Source organism: Rhamphochromis longiceps, linkage group LG12 (genome assembly GCF_057381845.1).
Source record: "Rhamphochromis longiceps isolate RC_006_pf linkage group LG12, R_longiceps_female_GT1.1, whole genome shotgun sequence".
Lineage (NCBI taxonomy): Eukaryota > Metazoa > Chordata > Actinopteri > Cichliformes > Cichlidae > Rhamphochromis > Rhamphochromis longiceps.
The window spans coordinates 751,163-775,834 of NC_140568.1; the positions used below are offsets into that span (position 1 = coordinate 751,163).

The 24,672-nt window shown below is 42.7% G+C and overlaps 1 protein-coding gene across 1 annotated transcript in view; it reads right to left on the reverse strand.

The window, feature by feature from the left end:
• Positions 1–212: 212 nt before the first annotated feature.
• The window catches only part of pdzd2 (PDZ domain containing 2), an 89,667-nt gene continuing 65,207 nt past the window's right edge, over positions 213–24,672 (reverse strand). The window contains exons 16-27 of the mRNA XM_085424272.1: positions 24,463–24,595; positions 22,937–23,024; positions 21,212–21,315; positions 17,645–17,807; positions 15,334–16,232; positions 14,898–15,042; positions 5,841–8,070; positions 5,617–5,722; positions 5,441–5,542; positions 2,837–3,080; positions 2,434–2,568; positions 213–849 (exon numbers count right to left, since the gene is read on the reverse strand). Of these exons, the coding sequence (XP_085280398.1) occupies positions 659–849; positions 2,434–2,568; positions 2,837–3,080; positions 5,441–5,542; positions 5,617–5,722; positions 5,841–8,070; positions 14,898–15,042; positions 15,334–16,232; positions 17,645–17,807; positions 21,212–21,315; positions 22,937–23,024; positions 24,463–24,595 (4,540 nt within the window). The 3' untranslated portion in view covers positions 213–658. The remainder of the gene's footprint in view (positions 850–2,433; positions 2,569–2,836; positions 3,081–5,440; positions 5,543–5,616; positions 5,723–5,840; positions 8,071–14,897; positions 15,043–15,333; positions 16,233–17,644; positions 17,808–21,211; positions 21,316–22,936; positions 23,025–24,462; positions 24,596–24,672) is intronic.

Here is a 24,672-nt window from a genome sequence, read left to right on the forward strand (position 1 = left end):
TGGAAAACAGCTAAACATGAGAGGTTTTTAGACAAAGTTTGTGTTTTTTCCATTGTTTAAGCACTGCTTCCAGCCAAGAGTGATACCATATATGCCCTCTAGCTGTATATACATGTGTATATATATATACATGTGTATATATATATATACATGTGTATATACATGTATATATATATATACACATGTATATATATATATACATATCTGTGTCCAGCACCGGAAAGATGGCTGCAGCACCGGATGGAGCCATTGTCCATATCGGCTACCTTCATACCCGATACCTGAACTCCTCCATTAATGGCAAAGAGCTCCCTCGTCTTGATGTCCATATAGGTGAATAGGTACAGAGGCATATAGTGTGGATGTATAAGCTGGAATGCTAGAGCCACAGTCACCTGCAAATTTTCTGTCAACATATCAACTTTATTTTAAAAAAGGAATGCCTTACAAATGTATTATTTCTGAGTGTTCAAAAGTTAATTTATTATAAATAAACTGAACTCTTCATTCGAAAAATCATAATTACGTATTATGCACCACAATAGTGTCCAGCCAATTATTAAATACAAAGATATTTTAAAAAGGCTAACCAAAAAGTCCAACCATCAAAATGTATAACTGCTTTTTTTAAACGTATCCGCTTGAACAGTAGAGCCTGTCAGGACTCCGTTTCCTTGTTTTTTACCATCACATTGCTCTGCTTGCGTATGAGGAGCTGCTTAGGCCCTTCATTAGTGGCTTTGATCATTTTCCAGGCATCATGGTGCATGAGTCCCTCCAGAGAACCGCCATTGATAGACAGGACTTCATCGCCAACCTCGATAAGTCCGGAAAGCTCTGCAGCTCCTCCTGTGTTAGACATGAACAGCAATTCAGACTCAGATAAAGCTCCTTATTTTACTCTGGTCTACTTATGATCTACACGCTGAAGATATATTCAAATTATAGCTATGATTTGAGAGATGGCCATTCACCTGGCTATAACCAACCTTCCCTGTCAGTGTCTGTCAGATTTAAGCCTCTGATTTCTCCTCTAATATATGCATATCTCACAGACTCTCATTATTTGAATTAAGTCAAAGATTTGTGTTTAAATAAATAATAAAGGTACTTTCACACAGGATACACTGCAATCATTACTTTCAGTGTGGCCGTTCCAAGAAAACACGCATGCAGCTGTCATGGTCACTGAGGTCAAAGTTCAACAAATGTAAAGTTTGATTTTGTTGAACTTTCCAGCGTTCCATCTATTCATCCTCTTCTGTTTATCCTTATCATGGTCGCAGGGGGGTGGAGCCTATCCCAGCTATCATAGGGCGAGAGGCAGAGTAAACCCTGGACAGGTGACCAGTCTGTCACAGAAAGACAGACAACCATTCACACGAACATTTACACCTGTGGACAATCTAGAATCACCAGTTAACCCAACCCGACTGACTGCATGTCTGTGGACTGTGGGATGAAGCCGGAGAGAACCCGGGCAAACACGGGGAGAACGTGCACACAGACAACTGAATTCAGGACCTTCCTACTGTGAGGTAACCGTGCTAACCCAAGTGCCACAAATTTTAAGTTATGCAACAAATTTTGACCACAAGAGGAAAATGCTGTGGGGGAAACAAGTTTCCATCCAAACAGAAATGTCAATGCTGTTATAACAGTCACGTTGTTTGATTTAAGGCAGACACAGTGTAAACAGCTTAGATTTTGTGTTTCTCCCAGTAGCACTACAGCTATTAAAGCTCTTAAAGAAATTAGGGGTAAAGAAAATAAACTGATCTCACTGTGATGGCTGTGTTTACTTTCTCTTCTAATGCTCAAACACTGCACTGAAGTCGGCTTCAATCACTAACTTTTACTGAATGAACGAACACAAAGGTAGCGTCCACTCTGTGTCCCACTGATGAAAGTATCTGTGTCTGTGGCTAAAGACCCGGAAAAATATACGTTAAGTTTGTGCAAATGCAAGCAGAACTGCTGCTGTAGCTTCATGATTAAAGTCCCAAGAATTGCAGTGAGTGTGCCCTATCCCCTGATCCCTGCTGTTCATTACAAATGCACCTACAAAATAAGAGAATGACCGTTTTGGGATTTTTTTTTAAGAAAGCATGAATGAAACCAGGAAGGAGTGTACACTGAAACACAGGAGGTGGAACGACTTTAGTCATGTTCCCTGTGATTCACACCAGGCTGAATTTGTTTGCTAAGCTAGTTATCTATGTAGCATTATGTTTATGTTTGAGCCCGAAGGTTTATGTGATAAAATCTTTAACAAACAAGAATCAGTATTCATGTTAACATTATCGTCTGTGACACCAGCAGTTACAAAGACACAGTTTACGTCACATGGAAACCTTGTGTTCATTGTTAACAGCGGCACACACACTGTGACGTCACAGTGTGTGTGCATTTTGTCTGAGAAGAAAAAGTCACCTTTAAAGATGCGTTTGACAGTGAGAGGCCTGTCTCCGTGGCTCAAAGACCTGCCCCCCTCCAGACTGAAGCCCAGTCCAACAGAAGTATTATGAAGCTCCACTGTTACAGCACCATCTGGACTGACATCCACAGCTGAAAGACATCCCACACCAAGAAGGACAGAAGTTAGATATAAACCTAAGAGAGGATGCTGCTGCTGACCGCTGGACTTCAGCTGATTGCAGAAACCACACCACGGGCAGAGCTGTTTGCAAGGTTAATGTTTGTATTTAAAAGGGTCAAATGCTCTGACGAAAGAAGTACTCTAAGTCAGACAGCATCAGAGTGATTTGAAACCGACGTTACAGCCAATGAGAATATTACAGGAAGCTCTGTGTACCCACTGGAGATGGAAACCTACCTCCGCTACGCTCCAAAGACTTCTGGGTAGCCGAGGCTTGTCTGTCAGAGATACACTGCACACTGTCTTTGTCTCTGTGAATGACCACTAAGACCTGGTTGGACTGCTTGGCTTGATGAAGACAGGATCTAGCCTCTGCGTGTGTTTTACCCTCCAGACTGGTGCCATTTATGGATAAAATGCTGTCATCTCTTTGGATTGTACCTTCAAGACCAGCTGCACCTTTCGTGAAGACCCGATGAACCTGAGGACAAAAACATATTAATAATACATATCATTCAGTCATGTATTAAATACATTTATTATGTGTTCATTAAGCAGATGGGTCTCCTGAATTATTGGAGGATCATGGCCTTTACAAAACTGTGAGAGGTCACGGTGAGTTGGTGCAACAGTGACAGTTACTCACTGAGCAATATGTGACTGATTTCAGTCGATCACTGTTGCTCTCAGGTTAACCAGTCCTTTCTGCATCTGCCATGAACTAATTAAGTGCACTGATCAAACACAACATTATGACCACCTGCCTAATATTTTGTCAGTCCCCCTTTGCTGCCAAAACAGGGCTGAGCCATCAAGACTCCACTGGACCTGAAGCTGTGCTGTGGCACCAAAATGTTAGCAAAACATCCTGTAAGTCCTCAAAGGTCCTGTGAGTCCTCAAAGATCCTGTAAGTCCTCAAAGGTCCTGTAAGTCCTCAAAGGTCCTGTAAGTCCTCAAAGACCCTGTAAGTCCTCAAAGATCCTGTAAGTCCTCAAAGATCCTGTAAGTCCTCAAAGGTCCTGTAAGTCCTCAAAGATCCTGTGAGTCCTAAAACCTCCTGTAAGTCCTCGAAGACCCTGTGAGTCCTCAAAGATCCTGTAAGTCCTCAAAGATCCTGTAAGTCCTCAAAGGTCCTGTAAGTCCTCAAAGATCCTGTAAGTCCTCAAAGATCCTGTAAGTCCTCAAAGGTCCTGTAAGTCCTCAAAGACCCTGTAAGTCCTCAAACGTCCTGTAAGTCCTCAAAGGTCCTGTGAGTCCTCAAAGATCCTGTAAGTCCTCAAAGATCCTGTAAGTCCTCAAAGACCCTGTAAGTCCTCAAAGGTCCTGTGAGTCCTCAAAGACCCTGTAAGTCCTCAAAGATCCTGTAAGTTCTCAAACGTCCTGTAAATCCTTAAAGGTCCTGTAAGTCCTCAAAGATCCTGCAAGCCCTTAAAGATCCTGTAAGTCCTCAAAGGTCCTGTAAGTCCTCGAAGACCCTGTGAGTCCTCAAAGATCCTGTAAGTCCTCAAAGGTCCTGTAAGTCCTCAAACGTCCTGTAAGTCCTCAAAGATCCTGTAAGTCCTCAAAGATCCTGTAAGTCCTCAAAGGTCCTGTAAGTCCTCAAAGACCCTGTAAGTCCTCAAACGTCCTGTAAGTCCTCAAAGGTCCTGTGAGTCCTCAAAGATCCTGTAAGTCCTCAAAGATCCTGTAAGTCCTCAAAGACCCTGTAAGTCCTCAAAGGTCCTGTGAGTCCTCAAAGACCCTGTAAGTCCTCAAAGATCCTGTAAGTTCTCAAACGTCCTGTAAATCCTTAAAGGTCCTGTAAGTCCTCAAAGATCCTGCAAGCCCTTAAAGATCCTGTAAGTCCTCAAAGGTCCTGTAAGTCCTCAAAGGTCCTGTGAGTCCTCAAAGATCCTGTAAGTCCTCAAAGGTCCTGTAAGTCCTCAAACGTCCTGTAAGTCCTCAAAGATCCTGTGAGTCCTAAAACCTCCTGTAAGTCCTCAAAGACCCTGTAAGTCCTCAAAGACCCTGTGAGTCCTCAAAGATCCTGTAAGTCCTCAAAGGTCCTGTAAGTCCTCAAAGGTCCTGTAAGTCCTCAAAGATCCTGTAAGTCCTCAAAGGTCCTGTAAGTCCTCAAAGGTCCTGTAAGTCCTCAAAGATCCTGTAAGTCCTCAAAGGTCCTGTAAGTCCTCAAAGGTCCTGTAAGTTCTCAAACGTCCTGTGAGTCCTCAAACGTCCTGTAAGTCCTCAAAGGTCCTGTAAGTCCTCAAAGGTCCTGTAAGTCCTCAAACATCCTGTAAGTCCTTAAAGATCCTGTAAGTCCTTAAAGATCCTGTCAGTCCTCAAACGTCCTGTAAGTCCTCAAACGTCCTGTAAGTCCTCAAACGTCCTGTAAGTCCTTAAAGGTCCTGTAAGTCCTCAAACGTCCTGTAAGTCCTTAAAGATCCTGTAAGTCCTCAAACGTCCTCTAAGTCCTTATAGATCCTGTAAGTCCTCAAACGTCCTGTAAGTCCTAATAGATCCTGTAAGTCCTCAAATGTCTGCTGCTTGAAGTTTTGAAAGGCTTGTTGTGTTTTGTAATCTGAGCTGCTGGTAACCTTTGACCTCTGTAGCTGGTGACTCTAATGAACTTTCCCTCAGCAGAGTGGGCTTTGTCACACTGTTTGGTGCATTTTGCTCTTGAAGAAACTTTTCTTGAGATTTTCTGGACTAACTGAATCTTCATATCTTAGTGAGGCATTCAAGGCAAGTAAATGAATGTGCAAGAAAATGTGCTTTAAATTGTTGCAACAGTCACCGTACATTATTGTTTAAATCTGAAGGATGTGAATCTGAACAGAGATTCAACATCTTGTACTTACAGTTATGTCCTTTTGCTCGAGGTCAACTCCTCCAGCAATACTGAAACCAAGTCCTGAACCTTCTCCTTTACTCAGGACAACAAGACGAGTATTTCTGTTAGTCTGCAAAACACACAGAGAGACAAATAAAGAACACTCAAACTCAGCTGGACTCTGTATCTGCAGTGAGACATTACCTTGGTTTGCTGAAGCAGGGTTGATATGTAAGCTTTCGCTGTTAGTGAGGACAGCAGTGTTTCCAGTTTACACTGACTCACAGGTGAAGCCGACAGCTCCTCTAAACTGCAGAGAAAAAGCCATCGAATCAGGACATTTAATGTGTTTTTTTCACCCACATTTCACAGTTATGTTTGGAGCAAAGCAGCTGCTGTGATTTACAATGACTGGTTTAAAGTCTCACCTGATGGACCAGCCGAGCTGCCGGCCATGGGTCTCTCGGGTCCTCTGAGCAGTCTCTTCAGTGACTTCAGCCTCACTGTGGTTAACGCTGTTCAAATCTGCTTTCATTGGAGTTGCACAGGTTGGAAAGCTGTCAGTCACTGGGGCTATAGTGGACTGGGTGTCAGAGTCTGTTTTATCTGCATTGCTGCACCCTCCTGCAACGTCCTCTTTGCACAGTTTTTCCAGCTCAGGCATGCTGAGAGCCCTGAGCTGCCGTAACCTACTGTAGAGAAGTCTGCCATGTTTCTTGCGCAGCACTGGAGGAGTGTGTGGTGCAGCCCCATCTGGAGCTTTGTGAACTTCATTCTTAGAAGACTTACGAAGACGAAGAGAACAGGATGTGGCTGGAAGCAGATTTTCCACATAAGAGCTAAAACTCCTTTGCCGTGTCCGGAAGTCAACAGCATTAACCAGTTCCATATAACCTGCAATCCTTTGGTTCAGCGGGGCTCTATATGCCAGCGCATACGGCTGAGGATCACTGCTTTTCACCAGGGGCTTGTCAACATTAGCCAGATTCTCAAAGGATTTGATTTTATGTCGGACAGAGAAAGGACTGTAATCTGCAGACGAGGCAGTGTGTGCGGACAGGGTCTGTGTGGACAGGGTCCGTGTGGACAGGGTCTGTGTGGACAGTCTGGATGTGCTGGACTTCGCTGTCTCTTCTGTCTCCATAACTGTCACAGGTTTGAAACCTTTACTTGTTGAATGAGCTGCTGTAGAAGACAGTGAATGAAATGCTGTGTTGGTGACCGAGGCAGCTGTTCTTTCTTCTGCGGTGACAGTGGATGAATGTATTGCTGCTAATCGTGCATCTGTATCATTTCTGTGTTTATTTTCTTTTGAAACCTTTTTGTCTCTATGTGACATAGCTGCTGCTGCTGCTGCTGCTGACGATGATGATGATGATGATGATGATGATGAGGAAGACAGTCGCACTTCCATGAATGTCCTCTGAGTGGCAGGTCCATGTGATTCAGCTTTTGCTTCGTAACCTACATGCATATCTTTTTTGGGCAGCTGCACAGTTTGCAAAGCTCCATCTGAATTTCCATGCTCAGTCATTATTTGCTTTGTGTCACCTGCTCCGGCCACAGCTAGGCCACTCCTGACATCAGGCTGGTTAGTGGGCTTCAAAATCCCAATGGTTACCACAGCTGCTGGATTTGTTGACTGTCTGAAGGAAGCCTTTGTATCTGCAGGGACTGGACTCCCCAACAGTTTTTGAAGAGGCTCCTCTGGGCTGTTCTTCTTTTTAATACTCAAACCTTTAAGTGTGGAAGGACCACTTTCAACCTGAAGTCTGAAGTTACTCCTCCACACAGGACTGTCTGAGTAACCGAGGTGTTTCAGCTTTGAGCTTGTCTTAGGTAAGGAGCGAGCGTCAGGCTTTAACGTATCTTTACACTGCACGACTTTGTGATTGTTGCTCACTGACGCTGACATTTTGGATAGCCTGGAGCCTGAGGGGTTGGATTCCACTGAATATGTTTGTGTGTCGTCACACCTCAGTAAATCTGATCTTTGGGAGACGTCTGCATGCAGATTTTCAGTGACGGAGTGGGCTGCTGGTGGAGCATGGTTTCTGTAAACGCTCGTGTGTCTGGATGCTGCACACGCTTTAACTCTGTCAAAGTGTGGCTCTGTAGCAGAAACAGGTGCTGTACTGTTAAGAAACTGGCATGGTGACCGTGTAGAAGAGACACCACCAATACCATCTGCCATGTTCTTTACCACTGCACTGCAGTCACTGTTTGAACCACTGACATCTGCAGTGGGATCCATGTGTTTACAACTAGGATTTGATTTTTCTGGACCTGATCCGCTGAAAACTGCAGAGCTGCCTTCTTTCTGTTGGTTCACACATTTATTCATCAGAAAGGCAGCACCCTTTTCATCTCTGGCTTCCAAAGGAGGCTTCTCACACAGGGCTGCACCATGTTGGCCTGGACAGCAGGTTTCAGGCTCATCACATGATATTTCCTCACTGGTGTCGCGGCTCACATCTGATAACACGTCGTCTACATTGACGATGGGCAAGTTACAGTCTGGTTGGATTGTGGCTTTTCCTAAATGTGTTCTTATTACTTGATCAGTCCCCCCCTGAACAGATTTGGCTGGATCCACTGTGGATCCATCACTGCTCTGTGACCACACAGTCCCTCCCAGGCTGAGCAGTCGATCTACAGCTGGCACAAGACATGAAAAGATCAGGATCGAATGAGAGGAGGTTGGTAACAACGAATAATTTACATTACATATTTTTTTAAATATGAAACCAGTGAATTGTAATTTATATGATATAATTTGATGTGTAAGTTTAATTATTTATGTGTACATATTAGTGATGCAACGGATCAAAAATCTCACAGTTTGGATCTGATCAATTTTCGGATCAGCAAAAAAAGAAAAAAGACAAAAATTTAACATTTACTTATTGAAGTATTTTTTGCCTGTTAAAAACATTCAACTCAAGACTCATTCCACGCAGTTATTAAAATAAATTATGGTACAATATAGTGCAGTATAGGGCTTTGTATCTACCACTCAATTCAATTCAATTCAGTTTTATTTATAAAGCGCCAAATCACAACAACAGTCGCCTCAAGGTGCTTTATATTGTAAGGTAGACCCTACAATAATACACACCGCTCATTACATCGCACTCCGCTGCCCTGGAGCTCCACCCATTTGTAGTAGTTGGGCAACAGAAGATGCCTGGGACAGTTCAGCCATAACTTTAAACTTCTCCTGCTTATACATGCTTGGAATGATCTTGCCACTAAAGTGGACGCGCAACCGGATATCATAGCGTGGCTCAAGCACATTCATCATAGTTTAAACCCCTTGTTTTGCACAACAGAATACGGCCTCCCGTCTGCAGCTAAACACCCCAGTAGCTTCTGTAATAGCTTTAGCCCGGTCGGGCTGGGCAGCAAAGGGCTGCTTAAATGCCACAAACTCCTCTGCTCCTCCACTTGGACCGCTAGCGCTGGCCATAGCTATCGCTTGACAGACCTACCACGCGCACCATACACATACTTTTTTTTCTTCTTTTTCGAATCTTCGGACCACGTGCGTGCCGAACCGTGGAGTGGGATCGGTTCCGATTACGGATCAACCGCGATCCGCTGCACCACTATATAACATGTATCTATGTAATTCAGCCTGTTGCATGAGAGGTGAGGCGCCGTCATGAAGGTGAAGTGATTAAAGACCTTTTCTCATGTTAGCAGCGTGAAATGAACCCGAATGGATTTCTCTCTGATTTGAACCAATGACTCTATCAACTGTGTTATATTTGATACAGTCATTGCTGTGAACTGCTGACTCCTAACATACAGAGGGAATGCATACAGCCACACTGTACAATACTATTACATACGATACAGTGATATGCATCAAAAGGGTTGCATTATATTATAATCTACAATCTCATAAGGAAAGACTAAAGCTACTGTACACAGATGTATACTCAGCTGGTCAACTGCAGGACTTAGCTGGAGACATTGCTGTGGCTGATCCAGGAAGTCACATGATCGACTGCTCTCTCTTGTATTACACATGTTTGCACTTTAGTGTCTAACATGCAAAGATGTGAAGAAGTCTCTGTTTACCAGTTACAGAACTGAAACTGTCAGGAGCAGCGTATATGGACAGGTTATCATCAGAGGAAGTGACTTTTCCTCCTTTTTCCTTCGCCTGCTTATCAGTAATGTTGATCTATGATGACATGTTTACTCAGAGAGACATGATGACTTTAAAACAGACATGTGGAAAGACTCCCCGTTTTAGTGCCCCACAGCAATCTCTGTGTTACATAAAGATTAATGTTACACTACGCCTAGTGTGAAGCTACAGGGCAAATCTAATATTGGTCATTAAAAGTAAAATATAAAGGTTAGTCACCGTGAACAGAGAGTCAGAGGCGTGCAGGTTGCTTAGGGGAGGAGAGAGCGGGGATGCTGATCCTACATCTGAGGTCAGCATTAAAGGAAAACACACAGCAGTCTATGTGAAAGCTTAAAGAGTAACACTACCTGGTGGCTTAGAAACAGCACTACACAGCAGTGTAAGCGCACATTCAAAGACACACACATATACGATTTAATCATGTCGTAACCATTAAGTGGAGACGGTTTTCCTCCCAGCAGCTGGAGGTTTGAGTGTAAGCTGATGGGCAGGCTGCAGAAAGTGAACGAGCAGTGTAGCGTGACAGAAGTGACATGTTCAGCTGCTTAGTGTAGCTGAGCATCTAATCAGGAATCCAGCCTGTATATTGTTAGTGCTTCTTCCCCAATGCAAAGACAACTGTGTGATGAGACGCAGACCACAGCAGCTATAAACATATTATTACTGCACTGAGGAAATGTAGAAAGGGTTGGGTGGAAGGAAGAGTCTAAAGCTCTGAGTAGCCAATGTTTGTTTTTATTCTCGTCTGACATTGGCCAATCAGCTGGGCAGTCCATATATACGGTTTTTAAATGGAGCTTTTCTATTTTCTCAAAGCTTTACACAACTAGGCTCTTTCATCCATTCACACAAAAACTTTTTCTATTTAACTGCTTTCTATCTAACATTCAGAGACATTCACACTCCGATGGATGCATCAGAGAGCAAGTTGGGTTTAGTATCCCGTCCAGTATATTCAGCAGGGATTGAACCACCAACCCTCCGATCAGTGTTGGGGAGTAACAGAGTACATGTACCGCCGTTACGTATTTAAAATACAAAATATGAGTAACTGTATTCCGTTACAGTTACTGTTTAAAAGGGTGGTATTTAGAATACAGTTACTTTGTTATAAATGGATTACATGGCAGTCCTCTGTAATTCTGGTCATTCCACGCTGCGCATTGCGGCTGGAAACCCAAACAAAACACGCGAGAAGAGGCTGTAAAAAGAAAACGCGTCCTGTTGGTGGCGTCAATCACACGATGGACCTGGAGCCAGCGCCAGCGCAACAGAGTTTCGGACTTGGAAGTTCCAACACCATTTCATATTCAAAGAAGAAAGGGATGGGCGAAATTTAACAGTGCAATGCAAAAAAAGAAGATGCTCTCCTCGCCAAAAACTCCACCTCCAACCTAACAAATCAAGTAAGTTATTTTTAAAAACTAACGTTAGCCTACTGCAAATATCTCATTTTAGTTGTGGTAGCTACCTGGGCTATGTGCCACTTCAGCAGCTTCGATGTGATATTGCTGTGATTTTAGCTAACATTGTTAGCTGACATCAGCTAACAATGTTAGCTGACGTTAGCTAAAGTTAGTTCATAGACTGTTAAACTTGATGGATAGCATTAACAACCTGCTAGCTTCAAATTATCGTGTGCAGTTCTGAAAGCAATCCCAAAATGATTAACAGTAAGGTGGACATTAAGGTTGGGCGAGATTTAAAAATTTTCCAACCAACAATCGTCAGTCAAACAAATGATGATAACCAACATATTCGCGCAGGTGACTTGTTAGTGGGCGGAGTAATGTAATCATGCACGGACTGATTTGCGCATCTAGAACATAAATAGAAAGTTTTCCTTGTTGGAGTTTCTGTATTAACATTGCTCCTTTTTTGGATTATTCATTTATTTATTTGAGATGCACCAAATTGCACAAAAAACCTTAACTTTACCTCTGATATTTTTTTATGGTCGCTGGAAGTGACATTTTGGTTTTTAACTTATTTGTTGTTTGGTCGAGTGTCTAAGACATAAACACTGGAACACAGTTAAAGTGGAAGAAGAAGACAGTTTCTTTGTATCCCTACCCACCATTGCGGTTTCTTTATTTAAATTAAATGTTTAATTTTTTCCTGAACATAGACTACTGCTGTTCTTTCATTCTGAGTTTGAGTAAATGAATCGCTGCATTTGTTCATGCCGTTAAAACATCACTATTATATTTCCCGTTGACTGCTTCTCTTGCCTTCAACCAACATTATTATTATACTTACTCATGGGCAAAAAAATTAAAAATTCGTCTTGTAAACACAATCGGCGAAAGGCTCAACCTATTGTTGATAGTTGATATATTCGTCTAATCGCCCAACCTTAGTGGACATTAGGTAAGGCTGCACTTTTTGCAGTGATCTCGAATACAAAACTATTTCTTCATCAGTAATATTTTGTCTTTTGTTCGGTCTCTTTTTTTTTTTTTCCAGAGGACGCATCCCAGGGTTATACGCAGTTTACCCAAAGCAAACACATCGGATCATGGTGATGAACAAAGTGGCAAAGACACAGCCTCTCCTCCTCTCAAACAAGCCATCCTTAGCACTCCAGCCATCAGCCAAAGGAGAGTAAATTCCTTGGTATTTGACTTCATAGTCAATGAAGTGCAGCCCTTTTCTACTGTTGAGAACACCTCATTCCGTAAGACGGTTGAAGGACTAAGTGGGGGCAGGAGTCCTGTTTGCAGAAAAACATTGATGACTCGTGTTGAGAAAACCTTTCCAAAAAATGAACGAAGCAATAACTGAAATTCTTCTACATACTCAAAATGTGTGCACAACAGCAGATATCTGGACTGCGCATCACAGAAGTTTCATTGGCATCACATGTCACTGGATCGAGTCAGACACATTGGATCGCAGGTCTGCTGCACTGGCATGTGAGAGGATAAGAGGCCATCACATTTATGATGTTATTGCCGCCAAAATAAGTCAGGTTCATGCTGAATTCCATATCAGAGGCAAGGTTAGTGCTACAGTCACAGACAATGGGAGCAATTCTGTAAAAGCTTTCAATGAATATGGAGATTCAAAAACAGAAGATGATCTGGAAGACACAGGTGATGCACAATTTCATGATGTCACTACAGTACTTGAGGAGGAGCAAGAACACGAGGAGCTGAACTTCTTTTTGCCACCACACCATCGATGTGCTGCGCACACACTAAATCTCATTGCCACGACTGACCTTGATAAAGCTGCTTCACAGCAGGGTGTTTCCAGAAAATTATACAGGAGTGCAAAGGCAAAATGTGCAGCCATCTGGAATAAGGCTCATCACTCATCAGGTGCTTCTGAGGTAATTGAAGAAATTGCCCAAATGAGATGTGTTGTACCTTCAGTGACTAGGTGGAGCTCAGAGTACCATGCAATCGAGAAGCTAATGAATCTACCTGAAAGTCAGCTCAATGAAATCTGTGAACATCTGAAGGTGGCAAAACTGCATCCTCAAGAGACAGTGTTTCTCAAAGAGTATGCAGCCACTCTGAAACCGCTTGCCTACTCAGTCAACCTGCTCCAGGGGAAAAGAACTGCTACTTCGGATATGTGATTCCCACCCTTCTCAGTCTGAAAGCCAAGTTATCTGAAAAGTTGACACAAGTGCAATTTTCAACTCACATCCTCTTAGCGATCATCAAAGCAATTGACACTCGATTTGCAGCTGTATTAGCCTCCCATGAAGCAAGGATGGCAGATGATGAGAGAGAATCCACGAGAAGAACGATGGTCCAAGAGGCCCGTCTCCTCAACACAGAACCTTCTAATGACACCAGCACCACTGGACATGCCTCAGTGGGAAATGAGCCAGAAGATGATGACGACAACAGCTTCTTCAGTTTTCAGAGTACACAGGTGACCTGTTCTACAGCGGAGGATGAGGTACAGAGGTATCTTCAAGATTCAGATAAGACATTGACCTCATTAATGGGACATCCAGTGATCAGAGCCCTCTTCTTAAAACACAATACAACTCTGCCGTCAATTGCTCCGGTCGAGCGTCTCTTTAGCCACGGAAGACTCGTCTTCACCTGACACCATAACCGCATGACAGACAAACACTTTGAACAGGTGCTCTTGCTGCGTTACAACCGCCTTTACTGGACTGCAGACTAGGCGGAACAGATGTAGGTAGTCTGCTGAAACTATCCTGGTATTGTTCACAGATGGGGCTTGCAACCTCAGTATTTTGTAGTCTTTAGTATTTGTTTTTGGCATGCATTCAAAAAGCAGCACCTCATATGTTTACTGCAATTGTTCGCCAATTATTTGATTTTTGGGGCCATTTAAGGTTTTGAACCAAGCAGTTCAGCACTGACACCTCGGACAGTTCTTTGTTGCTTGCCTTTGTTAAATGGCCATAAGGTAATGTTGCTGAGTTGCATTAAAACATATATTGTCTTGTTTTAAAAATTATATCTAGGGTAAGGTTTAAAATGTAATTTCTCATTGTTACATTGAGTTTGAATATCTGAGTTGTATTGAAAAATCTTTTGTAATTTAAAATTTTTGGTGGAAGAATAATATTGACAGTAAATGCCAAAATAATATATTTTTCATTTTTGAGTATAATTTTATATATTGCCTTTTTTTGTCCTAATAAGAAAACAGTCATTGAAAATGCTGATATTTTTTCTCCTTGTGCCAGGCTACTTTTGATTTTAACTAAGTGATGTTGGTGACCATAACAGTAAATACTCTTCAATGGCAGATTTTATGTTTGTCTAATACTCTTCCACTTGTCAGCTTTATAAATAAAAAAATATTGTTAAGGAAAGATGGTGCTTTTTTATTATCTTTAAGAAGACAAAACAGCTTATACAAACATACCCAAGTCTTTGCTCCTCTACATTAAATATATTAAGTTGGGCTTAACAGCCAAATGGTAAAGAAAAACAAACAAGAATGTGCAGGATGTGATAGCGACATTTGTGTAGTTGTAAAAAGCATGACAATATATTAAGTAATCCAAAGTATTCAGAATACGTTACTCACATTGAGTAACTTAATGGAATACATTACAAAATACATTTTGGGGCATGTAATCTGTAATCTGTAGTGGAATACATTATAAAAGTGACCTTCCCAACACTGCCTCCGATCAATAAAAGGCCTGCTGCGACCCCACAATGAGGGACAATCCAGACTGGAGTCCCCTGTGCCTGTTTCACAGTGCTTTCAGCATCTTCTCCCTGACTCGACAGCATCAGGCTGTAATTTCTTGAAGCAGGTGAGCTGCTCATTTTCATCTATTCAGCTTTAGAATAAAGTCACACGGTGAGCGTCTTACCTGAGATCGGTCTCCTGATGTCCAAGGCCAGTGTCAGAGGAAGGCTGTGCATGAGTTCACAAATGTCCTGGTAGCTGGAGGAGCAAACTAGTTTATCTCCAATCTTGACGATCTCATCTCCGGGACGCAGCCTGCCTGCAGACTCCTGGGACCACAGTTAGAGAAACAAGCTCAGCCTTTACATGGAATATTTTTAATATCTTAAATCGTTTGATCCTTTAAAGAATCACCAGAAAATTCAAATATTCTTGTTCATATTCAGTTTGCAGAGAAAATTTTGCATATATATTTGAATTTGTATCATCTTTGCTACAGCCATCATTTTTTTGCTTTGCAGTTTATTGCCAAAAACTGTGTTGTTGAATTTATTTTGTTTTTTGGGGGGAACCCCCAACCCCCATCCCACTGGTGTAGGGTTGAAAGCAATCCCACGTACCCTTTCTGCTGCACCTCCAGGCTCCACCCCAGCGATCACCAGCTTCAGTGGTGATGACATAATCTCCAGTTCAAGCCCAAATGAATTCCCGTCGTTCCTTCTTAGGATCACCGTGTTAATGGGACAAATCCCTGCAAACTCACTGGCATCTTCCTTCTCATATAGCTGACTGGGGATCATGTCGGCAGCCACCGTGGGGTTTGTTCCTGTGCTGTGGGATGGGAGCTGGAATGGGGCCAAGGCCAGGGTGGGTTCATCCGTTTGGGATGTTTGCTGCTGGGGTAGGTTTGGTGCTTCAGTGCTCATAATGACCCTGTTCACTGCTTCAAGCTTGGGGGACTGCTTTGACTCCAACTGTCCGTGACTTTGATTTGGACAGTCCTCACTGCTGGTGGTCATATCAGTGAGCACAGAGCTGCTCGACACCCCTGCTGTGTGATCTAAAGGCTGGTGGATGAACATGAAGGTTAACTCACAACCAGGTGACTCTGACTTATTGGGAAAACCATCCTTACTTTGAGTGGAACTGTCACAGAGTGCTGTGGGTATATCTCTGCCTCCACTCTGCAAATCTCCACTATCTTCACCGTCTAACACCGAGCTGCTAAATACACCTGCTGAATCACTCTGTGACACGTCACTGCAGGTAAAGGCTTCAGATTTTGTGGGTCTGTGGAAGGGCTCAATTTTTCTGCTGCTGGCTGAATTTTCTCCCTCGCTGAGGTCATCCTCGAAGCACTTCACCTGGCAGAGAAGTGGGCTGCGTGCTGTGGGGGGGCTGGACCATGTGATGGGCTGGCACACGGCCTCCACATGGTGACTGAGAGGTGCAGAGGTTTGGTCTTGGATGTTGTTGTACACACGGCCGTCTTCCACTTCTGTCAGAGATGGGCTGAATCCTGAAAATAAAGATGAACTTACAGCTAATTTTTACAAAACTGGATGCTGTGTAATTGTTTAAAGAGAGATGATAAATGCTTGGTCTCTAAAAAAATCTCATAAATGGTCGGTGGCATGTGTGGGGGCAGGGCTTGAGGCTCTTTCCTCTTGGATGCCCCGAGTGCCCTTTTCTTCTGGCTTTTTTGTTTTTTAATGTATGTGTGTGTGTGTGGAGTCGTGGCCGCTCCCCTCAACAGTAAAGTTTAACGATTAATCACAATTTTGCTAAATAAAAGGATCTGGCTTGCATCAGTCACATGATGACCTTTAACCAATGCTCACCCTTGAAAGCAGAGTGCGCTGGTTACGAGCTGGGAACCAGTTTGCAAATACCATGCACATTTTCTGCCACCTGGGCGGTGCGGAGCTGTAAACAAATTAACTGGGAGACACAGAGTGATGCAACAAAAACCAGTAAGCAGGTGTACAGCGTACACTGTAGTATGTAGCACACAGGAGTATTAGCTCATTATGGACACGCTGGTCAGTTGCCTTTTGGCAACTGATGAAATGAGCGTGCTGTGTGTGCAACAGCTCGGCAAACATTACCTGTCCTTTTATTACCTGCACAGGTGTGCTGGTCACAGCTGCTAGCTGACTGGCTAAGACTCTCAGGGATCTGTAGCTCTGTGTCTCAGGGAACATATTTAGTTTTACAGTAAGTTACAGGGCTTTCCCTGACTTTGTGGAGGACTTATATTTCACTAATATACATATTCACATACAGTCAGGTCCATAAATATTGGGACATTGACACAACATTTTTGGCTCTATACACCACCACAATAGATTCCAAGTGAAACGAACAACATGTGCTTTAACTGGAGACTGTCAGCTTTTATTTGAAGGTATTTACATCCAAATCAGGTGAAAGGTGTAGGAATTACAACAGTTTGCATATGTGCCTCCCACTTGTTAAGGGACCAAAAGTAATGGGACAATTGGCTTCTTAGCTGTTCCATGGCCAGGTGTGTGTTATTCCCTCATTGTCCCAATTACAATGAGCAGATAAAAGGTCCAGAGTTCATTTGATACAATCCAGCACATTTTTATGTTTGTTGCAGATCAAATAGAGTTAGAAGGTAGGATCCCATTGTTCCTGTCTAGTTCCTAGTGGATATTATCATTTTATTATTAGCCTTAGCTTCTAGCCACTGTATTAATGGCAACAGCCACAGGTAATGTGATCACTGGTAACTCCTAATAGTTATGTTAACCTTTTAATACTTCAGTCGTGTTGTTTAGAGGTCAGTAAAGTTCTCATTTCATCAACTACTGTTCACATGTCAAGCGTGGTGGAAGCAAACTTTAAAGTTAAATCTGTGAAATATTCCTAAAACGTCTTCCTGGGATTTAATCAGTAACATTTTACCATGTGGTTTTGATGAGCAGTCAGCCTTGGAGGTAATGCAGCTCATCTGGTGGAGGACATCGTCACTATCTGAGCCCATCAACATGGATTCAGATGGGAATGAGTGGCTGGAAAGTTCCTGCAGGAAGTACTGAGACAACTCTGCCTCTGAACTCAGGGAGCCCTGTTTAAGAAACAACCAAATTGGACAGAAGTTGAAATGAAAGGAAGTTTAAAACTATTAAAATACATTTAACTCATTAACTGGGATGAAAGGGTGTATACTATAACTGTAAGATTTACTTTGTTACACTGATTAGCTGTTTATTTAAAACCCCAAGAAAGTTGATGAAACAAGAACCAACTGCGGAAGGCCAGGAGTGACAAAATGAATAGATAAATACACCATTAATTAATAAAAAGAGTCATTAATTAATTAAACTTGGAACTAAATAAATAAATGCCTCAGAGGCATTCACACTATTGATTTCCTGTTTCTCTTTATTCTTTCTTCTACCTTATTCTAGTTGCTCAGACCTTTGCTGGTTAACTACTCCCTCAGTTTTCATCCGATTTTCACCATTCAAACTTTAAACTGTTCTGCTCCTTCTTTTTTTTTTTTTTTTTTTTTTCTCTACAGTTTTAGTTCACCAAATTACTCAAATCTTCAAGCTTGTCCAGCTCAGCAGCCCAGACTGTTACCATCTTGATGTATTTGTAGGTCAGAGATTTGAAGCAAAACAGAAAACGAACAAATCAGTCGTCATCTTCTGAAACCTGACAGCGGCCTTCTTCACCACATGATGCATGTGTTATGTGTCCAACCAAATGATTGGTTTTGTGCCAGTCTACCACCACATTTTGCTTAAAATTATTACGATTTATATGCAAAATGTGAACCAGCATATAGGGACACAGGTGCTTGAATAATATATAAAATTAATGTCTGACTGATTGTTTTGTCCAGGTGCAGTTGTTGATGAGTCCAGTGGAAAGGTCCTTGTTGTCCAAGACAGAAATAAGGTATCTGTTTGACTTTATTATTTAAATGCGCTATACACCTTATATCTACACATCTTATATCCTCCTAAAAGCTGATCTGTCCAATATCAGTCACACAAATGAACCACTGATGGATCAGTCATGCTGCTGTTAAAATGTGGATGATTAGTATTTGTTTATTTAGTAACTTGGGCCTCTGTTGACTCAAACCTTGGCTGGAAATCCATTCACACTTAACATAGCTCGACACAAAATTAGCTGACCTCAAGCAAACATGATGTTTTTTTTTTTTTTTTTTTAATAAATAGGACAGGGGGAATGAATGAGAGAAAGAGGGGGAGAGAAAGAAAGAAAACCAAAGGGGAGAAGAGACGGTGAGAAGGGGGGGGAAGAGAGAGAGAAAAAAAAAAAAAGAACTCCTGGGTCACCTGTATGGAGAAAAAAAAAAAACAAACAAAAAAAACAAACAGAGGAGACAGCAAACAACAAAGAGCAACATAATAATAGAGAAAACAAAGCACCATCACAATAAACTAGCTAGTCATAGATATCAGTATTTACTAAATAATAAACGATATTGTGCAGCACGCAAGATAGACAGCGCACAGTGTGCTTTGAGGTAGCAGCCAAGAAAGCTTTAGTCCGCGTCTGTGAATACCCATGTGTGCATACCTGTGTGGATCAGCATGCTTGCATTCCAAAGGTTTCTCCATGTAATGATCTGCTAGGGAGTGTGGGGGGGCCACAGCCCCGTCCTCCAGGGTGTGAAGCGGGTATGGAGGAGATCAAAACTCCAGACATCCAGAGGCCCCCAGAACACAAGAGACCATGGAAGACCAACAGAGGGGCAGCCGCGCCACTGTCCCAGTAAGAGCTGAGGAGAGTCCCAGATGAGGGCTCACTCAGCAGCCGCGGAGCAGAAGCCAGGGGGAGCTGCAGTGACGCGCCCGTGAGCTCCGCCGGCCCCCAGCTGCGCCTGAGTGACCGAGCCCCAGGCCGAGAGGCCGGGGGCACCCCACCTCCAAAGGGGCCCGAGCGAGCCCCAGGCCCCAGGCCCCGACAAGCGGCCGCCAAGGAGTGAGCCGGTGTGTACCCGGACGCCCACCTCCAGACACAAAGAACCACCAACACACCGACACCTGAGGGAGTCCGCCACCGGCAGGGGAAGTGGTGGTGGGTGGAGATAGGCCTCCAAACCTTGGAGGGCCTGAGGCCTGTTCTGCTCCTTCTGCTAACGCCTACTCTTTTGGTGCTCATAACTTTTATACTTTTTGAAATATTAAGGGTTTTTTTGCAATTTTTTGGCACATTAAGATGACTAGGACAACATTACAAGTGTGGTCACTGATTTTGCTGTGTTTTAGCTCAGTGAGATGAGCAGAGCGGGAGGCCCGGGTTCGAATCCCGCCTATGGCAAAAAAATTTAAAAAAATTCAGGTAACAGTTAAACTTTTAAACTCTTTTCAGCAAAAATTCCAGATTCTTCAGCTGTTTTTTAGCAGAAACTACAGCTTTGTTACCTCTTTTCAGTGCAAAGTTCTGCTCCTTTCCCCTTTTCTGTAGAAAGTTCTGCTTCTTCACCTCTTTTCAGCAGATTTTTCAGCTTTTTGGCCTATTATCAGCAGAATTTCCAGTTTCTTCATCTCTTTTAGCAGAAAGTTCAACAACTTCACCTCTTTTCAGCACAAATCTCAGCCTCTTCTGCTCTTTTCAGCACAATTTTCAGTTTCTTTAAATCTTTTCAGCACAAATTTCAGTTTCTTCACCTCTTTTCAGCACAATTCAGCTTCTTCTGCACAGTGCACATTTTTTCTCTTATATCTTTCTTCGGGACTAGAATTGGTTTGGCTCAGTGGGATGAGCAGCTGAGATCCAGTGGCGAAGGTACGAATCCTACCTGTGGCAGTTGCCACATCTTCCGTGCTCACATGCACACTGCTTTCTTGACAGTCTGCGGTGTACCCTTTCAAATACAGCCATCTTCAGCAATTACTTCAGCTTTTTCAGCTCTTTTCAGCAGTTTGCTCAGCGTCTTCTGCACCCTGCAGATTTTTCTCTCATCATATGTTTGACTCAGTTGAGAACCAGTTTGGTTCAGAGAGATGAGCAGCCATTCTCAAAGCGGGAGGGCCGGGTTTAAATCCCGGTAATAGCACCATTTTTTTTCCCAGTAGACAGTTTAACTTCTTTAACTCTTATCAGTAAAAACTTCAGCTAGTTCACCTCTTTTCAGCAGAAATTTTAGCTCCTTCACCTCTTTTAGGCTAAATGTTATGCTTTTTCACTTCTTTTCAGCACAAACTTCAGCTTCTTCAGCTCTTTTCAGCAGATAGTTCTGCTACTTCAGCTCTTTTCATTAGATTCCACTACACGGCATTCACACTGCATTTTCGCAGGAAATGCAACTTTTTCTAGTTACACTTTTATTCCATGCACAGCTGGTGTGGAGCACCTACAGTTTCATTGTACATGTAAAATAACAATAAAAGTCTATTCTATTCTATTCTATATGATTGTGTAAGAAGGTTGAAACTGAACCTATCAATGTAGCAACAAAACTAAATATATGTCTAAATGAAAACGTACCCTGCTGGCAGGCTCAAGGAACCTCTTCATGGTCCAGCTGAGAACAGGCGACCTGTCTTCCTGCATGTCCTTCACTGCTGGGCTGGTGTTCTTACAGGACACACCTACACATTAAAACCACAACAGACAAACCCAGACAAATACAGAATTCAGTGATGCCATCATTTTCACACGCCACACGGAGCAAGTTAGTGACCGTATTTCTAAGGTTTAACCTCAGCTTTATCTGAGTTTAGAGGGAGGACATTAAAGATCATCCAGGCCGTCATGTCTGGATTCATAGATAAATAACTGTATAACTGTATAACTGTATATCTCAGATTTCTGTAAAGTTATTTATTTCATATTCTGTATAGTTTTTCATATTTATATCCTGTTCATAGCCTGTACATAGCTTGTACTCACTACAGCCTGTACATACTTATAGTTATAGAATATTCACAACATACCTCATACCGTGTACATTATAACATACCGTAATAGACCCATTTCTGTAATATACTCACATATCTATATTATTGCTAATATATATTGTAATATATCTATATCACTAAAGCACTTCTGGATGGATGCAAACTGCATTTCGTTGCCCTGTACCTGTGCATGTGCAATGACAATAAAGTTGAATTCTATTCTATTCTAAAACTGAGTATCAGCTGCACAGCAATGAGAGTGTGGTTTGTTGGATAGTTTATATGTGGATGGGAACTGGGGGGTGCTGGTAACAAGAGGAGGCAAGCTCCTAAGAGGCCTGTAAGACTGTAGGACTGGGGTTTTATACAATCTCACCAATTTTTATAGAAAGAACTAAAAAATCCAAAGAGGTATAGATGCTGGGTCTCTCCTAATAAGAACAGGTTTTCCTCTGAACATTTAAGTTATCTATAAAAGTTACATCATTTTCTGGACAGCCGCCATTTGAAGACCCACATGTGGACATGCATATACACTACATATACATATATACTAGGGGACTAGAGGCTGATGCAGCCTTCAAAGTTGTTCCAGTGTCACCTGCTCTGGCCCCTGGAATACTTTGACCATGGTTGCTGGGACTCTAGTTTCACATTTCTAAGAGTAAAATCTTCCTAGCACATTTTGTTCTTTGGCAGGTATTTCACAGATTGGGGAAAATTAACTGGCAGAATCAATTTTCCCCAGAACTGAACAGGTTGGTGGGCACTTCTGTTTTTGACTACACTTCTTCCACAGTCACCTGCTGGGGCACAGCTGAGGAGGAAAGTGCAGTTAACCCCTAACACACAAACCTGCTGCTAGTGGTTTGGCTAACTGATAAGCTATTAGCTACACTAAGCTAGCAAATCCCTAAGGACACAGTTAGTGAATATTTGCATGTGATTCTGAAGAAATGATGCTTTAATACAGCCCCTGTAAGTTACTATGAAATAAGTTTCATTGAGAAAATTTGCAGTTAATCAAGCTACACAGATTGACCTACAGAAAAACACCACAGTGCACCGTAACAAGAACAGGAAGTGATCTAATACCATGGCGAGACCAGGACTAAGTGAACAACATCAACCCTGTCTTGTCACAGTACAGTGTTCTTCATTGAAACCTTGTTACAAACCAAAGAAACAGTGCTCTTGCCTACACAGTAGTTAAACTACAATAGTGTAGCAGGGCCATGTGTAAAATGATGGAGCTAACTAGTAAAATAGTTGATACAGTTAATTAAAATGTGAATGCTGGTACAGGTCAGACCTTGCGAATGAAATGAGTGCTTGTTCCTGCTCATTTTGTCCCTGTGAGTGGATCGAGTTATGATGTCATCCATCTCCTGCTCTGATACCTGAGGTGAGACAAAGAAACACAAAAAGATGCATTTTAGCATCAAGAAAGACAAACACATCCTAAAGCACCAACCTTCAGGAATCTACCAGAAACACAATAATTAGCACATGTGCCGACAATCCCATTTAACAGAATAAGGGGTTTTTGAATGAGGATGCACTACGATAAGAAGAAAAGCTGGTGGAGGCCGTCTGATGCTTTGGGCAAAGTGATAGTGGGAGACATTGGGTCATGCTACTCATGATGTTACTTTGACACGTACCACCAACTTGAGCATTGTTGCAGACCATGTATTATTTTATATTTGCATAGTGACTACTAATACCAATGACTAACAACGGGCCGTGTGGTCAGTTTCATGACCATTGATATGACCATCAACAACCATTGATTAATGGCCATGAGTCCCATTCACAGAGAGTTGGAGAATGGCTGCAATCACAGCATGTAAGATGGTGACAGATGTACCCTTAGGCCCCTCCTCGATTCAGAGATGGTCTTTCCCTTTTCATGTAAATGGCCTCAAACCAGCGCTCCCCCCTGTCCAGGATGTTACATCCTCATCATTGAAAGAGTGTCCACTGGCCTGTAGGTGTGCATAGACTGCAGAGTCCTGGCCTGACGAGGTAGCTCTTCTGTTTTGTGCCGTCCTCTTAGCCAGAGGTTGTTTGGTTTCCCCGATGTATAAATCCTGCCAATCCTCCTGCACACTATGTTACTCTGTTTGTGTCGGGGGACCCGATCCATGGGGTGGACCAGCATATTTTGGGGCTTAAAAGCCACAGAGACCCGGTGTTTAGAAAAAATGCGTCTCAACTGTTCCGATACTCCTGACACGTATGGGATCACTACAGGTTTTCACTTAGGCAGCAGTTGTCCTTCTCTCCTGGATCAGCTGGAGCTTTCTTGGGTTCAGGAAAGGTTTGAGTAGCCCATTAGTTTGAGGTGTTGACGAGGCTCCCGTGTGTCAATCCAATCGAGCATCTGTGGGACGTGCTGGACAAACAAACCCCAACTGACACCTTCAGGGGTCTAGTCGAGCCCATGGCCAAATACCTCAGGGCTGTGTGGCAGCAAAAGAGGGACCGACACAATATTAGGCAGGTCCTTATAATGTGATGCTTGATTAGTGTATATACAGAGCTAAAAAGAAACCTAGGATTGTGTTTATGGAACATAGACTGTGTTTTTGTCTGGGTGAATGAGACTCAATTTACTTTGAATTCTCAATTAAACTAGAAACTGGTGAGTAGATCCGGGCTATGTGATACATTTTTGGCTCAACAACCCCTGAATGTCATTGGAGGAGAGGAACATCATGAGGATCAAGACAGAGGATGCAGGAGCAACTTCATCCAGTAGCTTGAATCAAACCAACAGTTAAGGCGGTTTTACAGGAGGCTGAACTTTTTATTTAAAAGCAGATCAGGTCTTACCTTTGGATTAGGATGCCTGCTTACAATAAGAGTAATGGGCCCAGGCCCACACTCACTGAGGATGGCATAGGCCTCACTGAGAGCAGCGTGACGAAGGCTGACCGAGTCCACCTCAAGTATCTGATCTCCACGACTGGACAAAGGCACAGGTGTCAGCACAACTCTGAACGTTGTCTCCTCAAGATTCACACACACGTCAGTGAGTAGATT